The 13,006-nt window shown below is 42.2% G+C and overlaps 1 protein-coding gene across 1 annotated transcript in view; it reads left to right on the forward strand.

Annotated features, from left to right (window-relative positions):
- The first annotated feature begins 1,074 nt into the window (after positions 1-1,074).
- hk1 (hexokinase 1) overlaps positions 1,075-13,006 on the forward strand; it is a 41,437-nt gene continuing 29,505 nt past the window's right edge. Inside the window, exons 1-2 of the mRNA XM_021580980.2 lie at positions 1,075-1,137; positions 10,340-10,502. Coding sequence (XP_021436655.2) covers positions 1,075-1,137; positions 10,340-10,502 — 226 coding nt within the window. The remainder of the gene's footprint in view (positions 1,138-10,339; positions 10,503-13,006) is intronic.

The following is a 13,006-nucleotide window of genomic DNA, read 5'->3' on the forward strand; positions in this document are numbered from 1 at the left end:
AAATCCCCTCATCTTTGGTGTCACTAACAGCACTAAACCTTTACAACGCTGTGATAAATTTCCTTCAAGCAGCTTGTAAAACTGACCATTGTAGGCAGTAGTGAGTTAACAGACCGCGGCAACATAGTCGAGATTAAAGGAATTCAACATAAGTATTAGTCAGTAAAATGAGCTCCCTGACAAGCTGCAGTGACCCCCTTAGAAAAAGCCCTTCAGAGGTGAAAGGACACTTGAGTGACCCAGGCCCAACCAAAAAGCAAGGACAATAATTAGTAATTGTAATCTAACCCCTCTCTTTGCCTACTCTTTAACCCCTATGAGCCATCACCACAGCAATGCGATGAATGTGTAACCCCTCTCACTGCCAACTCTTTAACCCCTATGATCCATCACCACAGCAATGCGATGAACGTGTAACCCCTCTCTCTGCCTACTCTTTAACCCCTATGAGCCATCACAAATAAAATAAAATAAAATTTGATTGGTCACATACACATATTTAGCAGATGTTATTGTGAGTGTAGCAAAATGCAGCGTGATGAATGTGTAACCCCTCTCTCTGCCTACAGTTTAACCCAGATGATCCATCACCACAGTAATGTGATGAACATGCCTGTTTGTTTCCTATTTTGCACAGTAAAAAAAGGATCAAGACCAGTTCTCTATCCCTTCCTTCTCTGCCTCCTCTACTTCCTCATTTCCTCCACCACCCCAGTGAAGGAGAGTGTGTGTAACAGGCAGCCAGTCATCCTGTCAACTGGGTTCTGCGCAGGAGGCCCTGGCTTCAGCAGCTTAGCCAATCAGAGGACCGGCAGTAGGCAGGGCTTAAACCAGTCCCCATCCCAGCTCTCCTGCTGCCTGTATCTGCATTCAAGCTAAAATTACTCCATGTAGTCTGACTTCCTGGGAACCAGGGGGAGAGTGTTGCGAGCCCCATACATGACCCATTTCTCTAGCTTTGTTTGGACTGAAACTGGGATCTTTTTTAAACCTCCTCACCAGGGAGAGGGGACTACAGGGATTTCCCTTTTTTTTTAGCTCTCCGTTTATTCTTTCACCACATCGGTGGACAGGATGATCGCAGCACAGCTTCTGGCCTACTACTTCACAGAGTTGAAGGATGACAAAGTCAAAAAGGTGAGTGCCCTGTAGGAATGTGGCTACAGTGAGCAGAGCTGTTGTTAACTACCTTCCAAAAATAGGACAGCTTTGAGGCACAGAGCTCAGGGCCATGTGACAACAAGTGACACAATCTGAAGCCCTGTGCTTATTGACTGTCTTGAAGCTGGTAGATTCACTCTCAGGCTTACATTTCCCTGTCTTGTGATAGCATGCAGCAGCATCTACAGGTCAGGCATCTTGTTTGTAACACTGCAATGCCCTTGAAACCAGGATGTAGCCTGCCCTGAGCAGTGGGCCCTGGGTTTTTCCATGTCTGTTGCGACTGAATGTGTAGGGTGTGTTTAGCTCTAACCTTGTGAGGGGGCAGTTCAGGAGCATCTACCACTACCCGCCTCCTGAGTTAGGTTTCAGCCTTCAAATGATATTGCTCCAACCCGCTTCCTGGAGGCCCTTGCTGTAATAATTTCTCTCTATCATTGTTGAGAGAGAAAGGAATGCAAACTTTGAGAATGCACATGTTGAAAATGCTCAATACCTCCTTTCCCGGCTGTTGCAGGACTACTAGCTAGGGTGTGTTAGTGGCAAATGTGCCTAAATAACAGTTAGCAAGAACATACTGTAGCTGGTAATCCTATATCCTTGTGATAAATGTAATCAAATCAAAATCAAATCAAATTTGATTAGTCACATGTGCCAAATACAACCTTATAGTGAAATGCTTACCACTGAGTAAAGGGTCTGAATATTTTATTTGTATAATTTAGCAAACATATCTAAAAACCTCTTTGCTTCGTCATTATGGGGTATTGTGTGTAGATTGATGAGGGGGAAACTATATACTATGTTTTAGAATAAGGCTGTAACGTGTGAAAATGTGGAAAAAGTCAAGGGGTCTGAATACTTTCAGAATGCACTGTGCTTATATATATATACATTGTTGTGTCTTTACTGTCATTAAATGTGAAGACTTGTTTTATCAAATCAATTCTCTATGTAATTGTTATTACGTGATTAAACTAATAATGTCAACTTAATTAACTAGGAAGTTGGGGCACCATGGAAAATGTGATTTACAGAGCTATAATTTTCAGAATATAACTCTTCAGATATTTTAATATCTGATCGATTAGTCATTCTCATCAATGTATTATTATTACCCTGTTAGTCTCATTCCAAATGTCGTAAAATTCTTGGTTATCTGCACAAACTCCAGCATAAATTATGAATCAGTTATATACAAATTGGTTTAATTATTTATTTATTATCTAACTGACTAATCACAGAAATACATAACAGAAAAAACTGTAGATATGGGTTTCTAACAATGATAAAAAAAAGTCCCTAGTGGACTAAGCCGATATGACAGCTTGGTAGACAAAAGGAAAGGAGTGGGACTGAGAAAGAACGGAAAAGACAATATGGATTCATTATACACAGTCTATAATTATATTCATTGAAATGGTAATCCTTTGCACATGAACGGCTGCTCATTTGAGAATAATTGCAATGTATATATATTTACGCCCGTATGTCATTGTTGGAATCCTTGAATGTCCTGTAGGTGTCACGCCCTGACCATAGTAAGCTGTTTATTCTCTGTGTTGGTTGGGGCGTGATAGTGACTTGGGTGGGTCATCTAGATGAAATGTATGTCTATATGTATGCCTGATATGGTTCCCAATCAGAGGCAGCTGTTTATCGTTGTCTCTGATTGGGGGATCATATTTTATTTAGGTAGCCGTTTCCCCATTGGTATTCGTGGGATCTTGTCTACATGTAGTTGCCTGAGTGCACACCAGTAGCTTCACGTTTCGTTTTGTGCTTTATTGTTTTGTTTTGGTGAGTTTCAGTTTATTAAAATATGTGGAAGTCTATTCACGCTGCGCCTTGGTCTACTCCTTTCAACGAACGTGACAGTAGGATTCATCAGTCTCTGGTTAACTTTCTTTGAAGTCACAAAGTCTTTTGTGGTTGTAGAATGGATACTTCAGAGTACCATTCAGAAATGTTGTCGGTATTCTCGTTCTAGGTTTACGTAATTTCTAGCTGCAGACTAGTAATTTGTGTCGTCTAGCCAATGCTCCATGTGGGATGGTTTTCTAGTCTTATGGTTTGTGTGGTCTTAACCAATCGAGATGTCCGGCTTACCGTGGGTCTCTTTGACTTGAAATGTACATTTCGTCAAGGGTGGTTTTATACATTTCAGAGAAAAGGGCGGTTCTATGATACCTGATGTAATGGCTGACCTGACTGGGGCGTGGCCACTGACTAGTTAAACTTTACATTGAAGACAATTCTCTCATTTTAAAGGTTAACATCCCATTACATAATTTCACAAATAGTTTAATCTTAACTCGTTAATTTTATACAATAATTAGATGCAAACCCCATAATTGAGAAATGTACGCATTCAGAGGTACAGTTATGTGTGTTTCCTGTCCTTCATCATCAAATGAAACACACTCAACATGACTGTGCCTTAAGTATCCACGGACCATTCCCACAGTAGAAATATTGTTTAATTAACCTCTTGGAACTCCTTCTCCCGGATCCGGGAGAATTGTCATCAACTGACACTAATTAGCATAATGCAAAATAAAAAAAATATTACTAGAAAATATTCATATTCATGAAATCACAAGTGAAATATATTGAAACACAGCTTAGCCTTTTGTTAATCACCCTGTCATCTCAGATTTCAAAATGATGCTTTACAGCCAAAGCAAGACAAGCATTTGTGTAAGTTTATCGATAGCCTAGCATAGCATTGTGCCTAGCTAGCAGCAGGCAGCTTGGTCACAAAAATCAAAAAAGCAATCAAATTAAATCGTTTACCTTTGATGAGCTTTGGATGTTTTCACTCACGAGACTCCCAGTTAGACAGCAAATGTTAATTTTGTCCCATAAATATGATTTTTATAGCCGAAATACGTCCGTTTGTACTTAACGTTTGGTTGAGAAATCCACTGGAAACTGCGGTCACGACAACGCCGAAAAATATTCCAAATTAGATCCATAATATCGACAGAAACATGGCAAAAAATTTTTACATCAATCCTCAAGGTGTTTTTCAAATATCTATTTGATAATATATCAACCGGGACAGGTGGCTTCTTAGTAGGAAAGAGAGAAACAATGGTCACATTTGTCTATTACGCACAAATCACTCTGAGAGCCTCCAGCTGACCACTGACGCAATGTTGTCGTTCAGGCTCATTTTTCTAAATAAAAGCCTGAAACTATGTATTGTGACACTAGATACATTAGGGAAGCCATAGAAAAAGGAATCTGGTTGATATCCCATTCACTGCTCAATAGGGACACATAGGAACGCAGAGCTTTCTAAGTAAGAGTCCCTTCCTGATTGTAAGGGGGCACTATTTTTATTTTTGTAAAAATAACCTTCCCAAAGTAAACGGCCTATTTCACAGGACCAGATGCTAGAATATGCATATAATTGACATCTTAGGATGGAAAACACTCTAAAGTTTCCAAAACTGTCAAAATATTGTCTGTGAGTATAACAGAACAGATATTGCAGGCGAAACCCTGAGGAAAATCCAATCAGGAAGTGCCTCTTATTTTGAAACCGTTGTGTTCCTATGCATCCCTATTGGCCATTGAAAGGGATATCAACCAGATTCCTTTTTCTACGTATTCCCTAAGGTGTCTACAGCTTTTAGACGTAGTTTCACGCCTTTATGTTGAAGAATGAGCGTAAATGACTACATTGCGTAAGTGGCCAGCTGAGGGCTCTCAGAGTGATTCTTGCGTAAAAGACAGAGGTAGTCATTTTTCCTCTCGCTCCTACTGAAAAGCCAATTGTCCCGGTTGATATATTATCGAATAGATATTTGAAAAACACCTTGGGGATTGATTATAAAAAAATGTTTGCCATGTCTCTGTCAATATTATGGATATAATTTGGAACATTTTTCAGGGTGTTGTCATGAGCGCTATTCCGGTGGATTTCTCGACATAACGTGACCAACAAACGGAGGTATTTTGGGTATAAAAATAATCTTTATGGAACAAAAGGAACATTTGCTTTCTAACTGGGAGTCTCGTGAGTGAAAACATCCGAAGATCATCAAAGGTAAACGATTAATTTGATTTGCTTTTCTGATTTTCGTGACCAAGCTTCCTGCTGCTAGCTGGACATAATGCTATGCTAGGCTATCGATAAACTTACACAAACGCTTGTCTTGCTTTGGCTGTAAAGCATAATTTCAAAATCTGAGATGACAGGGTGATTAACAAAAGGCTAAGATGTGTTTCTCTATATTTCACATGTGATTTCATGAATATTAATATTTTCTAGTAATATTTTTTGACCGTTGCGCTATGCTAATTAATGTAGTTGATGACAATTCTCCCGGATCCGGGATGGGTAGTTCCAAGATTAACCACGTTTAGATGGCTTTAAAGCCCTTTTGAAATCATCGAACAATGGTTGAGAGATGAGCGTTATCGTCACGCCCAAATCAATTAGTGCATGACAAGGTAGGCAGTCCTCCAGGACTGTTTCCAGGTATGGCCATTTAGATTCACGTTTAGTGGACATATTCCCCACAAAGTGGAGTGGTCGTTCGCAACGACGTGATGTGTCATTTCGGTCCGAGGTGAAGGCAGATTTATTTTTTCGGATTTTGAGTGGGCTTGGCTTTAACGAAGCTCTTTGACCATTTTCTCAAATTCTTCTCGCTTTAGTTCTTCACGTAGTGGAACTTCCAGAGAACATTGGTCTACGTTTTGATTATCCTTTAACCCTTTGTTACCCTTGTGCTCTGACACTTTTGTGTGGGTAGGGTGCAGGAATGAAGCGAACAGGTCAATTGTATCGGTAGTAGTTTCAATGGCGATTTAATTTACAATTATTTAGACCGCAGAGGTTATTGGATTTGTGGTTTTGTAGTAGAAACCGTTGTTGTGCATCATCTATCAGTGCTCCAATACCAGATAATGCACCCTCTAACTGGAATGAGTGCTCCTGGTCTGAAACCGTGTGGTCAGGGCTCTTAGCGTTGCGAGCTTTTGATGCCTCAAAAGCTGTGCTTGCAAGTTCTCTGAGTTGTAAGATAGGCAAGCCAACATTGGCTGTAGGGCCCAAGTAGGTAATGAAGGTGCGATACATGTTTGACAGAAACATGTCTTTGAATGGTAACAGCTCTTCCATTCCTGTTTCAGTGAGTAGTCCAAAGTAAGCTGAACAAAGCCTATGATAGTAAGCTTGTGGGTGTTCATTCCGAGTTTGTTTGACAGTGTTTTCCTGTGAGCTATTGTGTTTGCGAGTCGCAAACACACTGAATTCTCATTTCAAAGCTGTGGAAAGTTTAGTATAGTCGTTAAGCATGTGTTGCTGTTACACAAATGAACCTCGTCGACGTTTGCTTCAACAGGTAAACTCGGTCAGAACCTGTAGCGTTCAGGTAGCCCTCCAATGTGTCCTCTGTCAGCTAGGAATGTCTCAGTATCGTTTGGCTGACCTGGAACGGGGTCAAAGGTGTGGAAATTCTTGACAAGTTTGTCAAGGTGTTCCACGTCAAGTGGACGGAGAAGGTTGGCTTCATCCTGTGTGAAATTGGAGCCGAAAGGCCAAGAGAAGAAGCCAAGCTTTAGTTTTATTGGCCAAGAGGCGCCATATTACTCAGTGCTGAATGGCCAAGAGGAGAAGACTGAGGGACAGATGAGGGAGGCAAAGTCTGAAACCTTCTATCGTCTTCACTCCTTTGAGTGCCGGGCTCCGGTTGCTTGGTTGGGTAGTCATGCTGTAGCGCGTGATCGTTCTGGAATTCCACCAGATTAAGGGTGGTATTCTGCTGCATTGCGGATTCCACTTGAGCGCTTAGAGTACTGAATTTAGGCACGTGAGTGTATCACTGGCTCCTTTCGGTCTCAAATCTATCAGTCATGTTTTGCAGATAGAGGTCTTGAGTAAGGAGCGAGAGATTCAGTGATGAGATTTCCTGCGCTTGCTTAGAAATCAATATTTCCATCTTCATCACCTGAGTTCTCTCATCATTAATTTGCTCAGCAACTTCAGTGAATTCTGCTGATTTGTCCTCCAACTTAGTCATTGTGTTCATTAACTGATCATCTTTGGTCTGCAGCATTTGGAGTAGAACAGTGTTACTTTGAGTAATGTTTAACAAAACTGCATGCATGTTATCAAGTTGAGCGCTCCTGTTTGTAGATAACTCGTCAGATTGATCTAGTTTTGTGTGGACTTCGTCGTATTTAGGTTTGGCTAAATGGAGTTGTTCCTGTAGAAGACGATTTTGTTCCTGTAGGAAACAATTTTTTTGAAGAGTTTGTGCTCTATCGTTGTCATAAGTTTTTGCAATTACATTTAATTGTTCAGTTTTCAAACGTAGTTCCATAGCTAGCAGAATTTTTCCCTTTTCTGCATTTGTCATCAATTTTCCAGTTCTCCAGTTCTCTCCACCTCTCCATAAAGTCTACTGTGTCCTGCCCGTGCTTCAGCTGTGCACTGCGGTATTGGACCGAAGCCAATTATGGATGGCAAGACATCAGGGACAGGAGATAACCTTCACAAGGCCTGTGCCCGATGGTTGATTTTGGAGAGTATTTGTCGTGATTTCTACTGTTTTTCTGCTAATGACAAAGTTAGGGTTGGTATCACTACTGAGGTCAGAGATCAATCTTTTTATGGGTGAGGTTTCACTAATTAGCGGCGGAGTGGGAACCAACTTGCACATTTTTAGAACATTTGAGAGGAGAGAATTTGGGGTTTTGGAATACTTTGGAAGTTGCAAAGATAATTTGAATCTATTTATAGATGTTAATGAACCATCAGTACTGTATCATAATGTGGGAGTTGCATGTGAATGAATTTGCAAAAGCTAATTTACTTGATTAATCAATGATAATGATTAATCATACCTGTATAGGCAACTGGGAATTAAAATGGAATTATCCTGAGAAGTTAGTTCATCTAGGTTAATATGGGAAAGTTTAAAATGTCTAATTTAATTGGAAGAACCTGAAAAGGTATTTTCGACAATTTAACTTATTAAACTGAATGAGACGATGATATCCAATCAATTGAGATTGTCTGGATTATCATACGTGTAAACAGTCGTTTGAAATGTTAGGGTACATTCATCACCAGGTTCACATGTCCCTAAGGCCAAAGCCACATGGGATTCCCACTGGAAGCGGGACTTCATTCAGTACTGGGTAGTCCTGAATGAGCTTTGCAAATGCACATTTTAATGATTTAATCAATGTTAATGATTTGGGCTATTTGGGTATTAAACTTTAATTAACCTGAGAGCGTTGCTGTATCAAGGTTAATGTGGAAAAGTTTAAAATGTCTCATTTGTAGAAACCCATCCATTTGGATGTTATTTTAAGTGTCCATTGGAAAAAGGTAAATCTGGCAATTTTACCTTTTAGTTAAATTGAATGAGACATCGATATCCAATCAGTTGAGACAGGCTGGATATCATAAGTAACTACTTGTTAAACGTAAATAATTATTTTTTTAAAGAAACGTACTGGCGATTCTTCAGCCCCAGGGGGTCACGGATCGCGGAAAGCTGAAATCAAATGGAAGTACAAAGGGACAGACTTCCGTCGGGCAAGGCGGGGGAATTACATCGTGACACAGGAAAAACAAAACGGCTGCTTTCCCTTTGTTAGCTTAGCATCTCGTGCAAGCTAATCCTACTTTGTGCAATTTCAAGCATAACATAGGATCCCTTTCAGCAAGGAAACGGTTTTACTTATAACGTATTACGTTCAAACAATTTCTCTGCGTGATTTTCGTGATGTTTACCGTAACGCACGGTAAACAAAGAAATGCACCGTTGGTCTACTCGCGTAGAAATGCGAGAGACAGAGAGATAATTATCGTGAGTTAAGCTAATATCTACTCAATTTCAATCGGCTAGCCCTGTATCCCCGCTCAAGAAATGAATAATGACTGAGCCTACCCGCTTCTGAAATGCGGGAGGCAGAAATAGCACTACGTTTGGCCAATCGCTCTATTTCTCAAATTTCTATAAGTAGGATCGTGTCCTAGCTCTTAGAAATGTAATCACTAACTTTACAACTCATTAGTCACCCTGACGTCATCAGATACGCAAACAACGGGACTTCTATGGCAACACACACACAACCAATATTTCCTGTCTACAACTCCCCTGCTGTATAATATAATCTGAGTGTAAAATGCATTCTGCTTTTCAATTTTATATAGGCTGAATGAAAATAAATGCCTCATTCTATTTTAGATGATTCACACGGGGCACCAATATGTCGTGTCTTTACTGTCATTAAATGTGAAGACTGTTATTTTATAATTATTATTATGTGATTAAACTAATCATGTAAACTTAATTAACTAGGAAATCGGGGTACCTCGGAAAATGTTGATTTAGAAAGCAAAAAGGTTCATAATATAACTTCCGATATTTTAATATCTGATCGATTAGTCATTCTCATTCAATTTACTACCTGGTGATGTCACCAAAACAGGCTGAAATTTCAGGCGGTCTTTTCAAACAGCTCTCACAGTATTATTCCAACCTCATAGTGTGGAAATATATATAAAATACAGGAAAATCATGGTTTTGACTGCACTGGGCCATTAACAGGCTCTTATTTAGCTCTTTATAAATAGTACACTGTTCTGAGATATTTACCTATTAGAAACAATTTGAATATCAAATATCATAACGTGCTAATTGTGATGGTAATTGTGATAGTAGCCATTTTGAAGTATCAGAAATAAAAAAATATCAAGGTGACACCCCCACACATGTGATATCATTGAAAAGCCCAGAATGTCCTCTCAAAGGTACAAAGGGACCAAACACAATGCTATGTATGGACTTATAGACCAAAAACGAATGTCCATTAGAGAGGACAAAAATAATTGCTTGTCCTCAGCAACTCTGCCTTCATTCCCCTGAACAGATGTGGAAAGACTTTAGAGAGAACAGCTCACTCTCCCAAGATTAAGGCTTAGAGGTGTGGCCTTCTACGTGATACTGGATCCAGTATGTCAAAGGACAGCTAGTAGATGTTTTGCAACTGTTAGTGTCTTTTGAGAGCCCATTGTGTTCCCTCTTAAGGAGAAAGTAGATCATATCATCTTAATGTTATGAATTATGAATGAATTACTCCCTGGATTAATTTGAAGAAACTGGTTGTAAATGATCAATAATGATGATGTGTTGGTGTCTTTCAGATCGATAAGTACCTGTATGCCATGCGTTTCTCCGACGAGACGCTGATGGACATCATGAAACGATTCAGCAGGGAACTGGGGAATGGACTGGGTCGGGACACGAACCCCACAGCAACTGTCAAGATGCTGCCCACCTTCGTCAGGTCCATTCCTGATGGATCAGGTGAGCATGGACACTCCAACCAGATACTCAGAGGAAGAAGAGTTGTGGGAAATCTATGCCTGGTTCTTTCATTTTTAAGGACAAGATGTAATAACATGTTAAAGATTTGTACAGTTACAAATCCAGGTGTGAGGCATTAACCAGTTGGTCAAGTGGCATGGTTTCTGTTTTTTCACCCATTGGCTAGAGTCACAATAGAAATAACAGGGTCTGGGCCCATATCCACAAAGAATCTCAGAAAAGGTCCTAGGAATCCTGTTAAAACCTGTTTTAAGAATTAAAAAACTCCCAGCTCAGAATAGGTTTTAGGATGATGTTAAGACACTGCCCAGACAAACTCACCTCATAAAAGTTTATCAGCTGATAATCACAACAGTTTGAGTTACCGCAAAGGAAAGATAGTTATGATTTTTGTCGTGTCTTTGGCATCATTAAAGTGAAGACTTATTTTATCAAATCAATTCTCTGCAATTATTATTACGTGATTAAACTAATTGTCACGACTTCCACCGAAGTCGTTTCCTCTCCTTGTTCGGGCAGTGTTCGGTGGTCGGCGTCACCGGTCTTCTAGCCATCGTCAATCCATTTTTTATTTTCCATTTGTTTTGTCTTGTTTTCCTACACACCTGGTTTCAATTTCCCTAATTTATTGTTGTGTATTAAACCCTCTGTTCCCCCCATGTCTTTGTGTGGAATTGTTTATTGTTTATTGTGCACATGTTACTGGTGCGCATTGGGTTTTGTACCCATGTTTGTTTATTTCGTTATGCCGTTGGTTTTACAATTAAACTGCTCCGGCTATTACCTAGTTCTGCTCTCCTGCATCTGACTTCCCTGCCACCAGTTACGCACCCCTTACAGAATTCCACACCACCCATATGGAGTCAGGAGGAGCAGGTGCCCATGGTATAGGGGTCGAGGAGCGCGTCCTGGAGCAAGAGGCGATGATCCACCATCTTGGCGCCACCCTGGACCACATTGTCCAAACCATGGACCACGTGGAGAGACAGGGAGTTCCTCCAGCGCCTCCCCCAGCACAACAGGGGCCTCCACTACTCACTCCCCCTAGACCCGGTTCCAGTGGGATTCGCCTTACCCTCCCCGGGGAGTACGATGGGACGGCTGCCCACTGCCAGGGTTTCCTGCTGCAGTTGGATTTATACCTGGCAACCGTCCACCCGGCTCCTTCGGGCCGTGAGAGGGTGTCCGCCCTCGTCTCATGCCTCTCGGGGAAAGCCCTGGAGTTGGCCAACGCCGTGTGGGTGGAAGGAGATGCGGTGCTGGACCACTTTGAGGAGTTCACCCGTTGTTTCCGGGCGGTCTTTGACCACCCGCCCGAGGGCAGAGCGGCGAGTGAATGTCTTTTCCACCTGCTGCAGGGTACGAGGAGCGCACAGGAGTTCGCTTTGGTCTTTCAGACCCTGGCCTCTGGAGCGGGATGGAACGACAGGGCCCTGATCAACAACTATTGCTGCAGTTTACACGAGGATGTCCGTCGAGAGTTGGCCTGCAGGGACACCACCATTACCTTCGACCAGCTGGTGGACCTGTCCATTCGGCTGGATAACCTGCTGGCTACCCGCGGAAGTCCAGATCGGGGTCTGTTGGTTCCATCCCCCAGCACCACCGCTCCGATGCCCATGGAGTTGGGAGGTGCTGCGCTCAGGGAGACCGGAGGAGGTTCCGTCTCGGGCACCATCTGTGGCCGCAGAGGTCACACTGCTGGCTGGTGCCGGGTTGGTTCCTCTGGGGGTTGAGGCAGCAGGCAGGGCACTCTGGCGTCACCACAGGTGAGAAGGCACCATTCTCACCCAGAGCCCTCTGTTGCACACTTGTTTTTGTTTGTTACTTTTCCTGAGTTTTCTCCGCATTCCCAGCATAAGGAGCTCGTCGATTCAGGCGCAGCTGGGAATTTTATTGACAGATCATTTGCCCATAGTTTAGGGATCCCCATTGTTCCTGTGGCTACGCCTTCCCAGTTCACACCTTAGATAGTCAACCATTAGGGTCAGAGTTGATAAGGGAGGCCACCGCTCCTTTGGGCATGGTGACGCAGGGGGGTCACACGGAGAGAATCAGTCTCTTTCTCATTGACTCTCCTGTGTTTCCCGTGGTCCTAGGCCTACCCTGGTTAGCTTGTCATGACCCCACTGTTCGTGGCTACGAAGGGTGGTCGCGAGAGTGCTCGGGGAAGTGTTTAGGCGTTTCTGTAGGTGCTACTACAGTGGAAAGTCCAGACCAGGTCTCCACTGTGCGCATTCCCCCTTGAATATGCCGATTTGGCTCTCGCCTTCAATTGCGACTCAATTACCACCCCATCGACGGGGGGATTGTGCGATAAATCTCCTGGTAGACGCTGCATTTCCCAGGAGTCACGTGTATCCTCTGTCACAGGCGGAATCCCTGCGTCAGGGGTACAGGGGTACATTCGGTCCTCCACTTCCCCCACCTCCTTTATTTTTTGTGAAGAAGGAGGAGGGAGGTCTGCGCCCGTGTATTGACTA

The sequence above is a fragment of the Oncorhynchus mykiss genome, chromosome 23 (genome assembly GCF_013265735.2).
Source record: "Oncorhynchus mykiss isolate Arlee chromosome 23, USDA_OmykA_1.1, whole genome shotgun sequence".
NCBI lineage: Eukaryota > Metazoa > Chordata > Actinopteri > Salmoniformes > Salmonidae > Oncorhynchus > Oncorhynchus mykiss.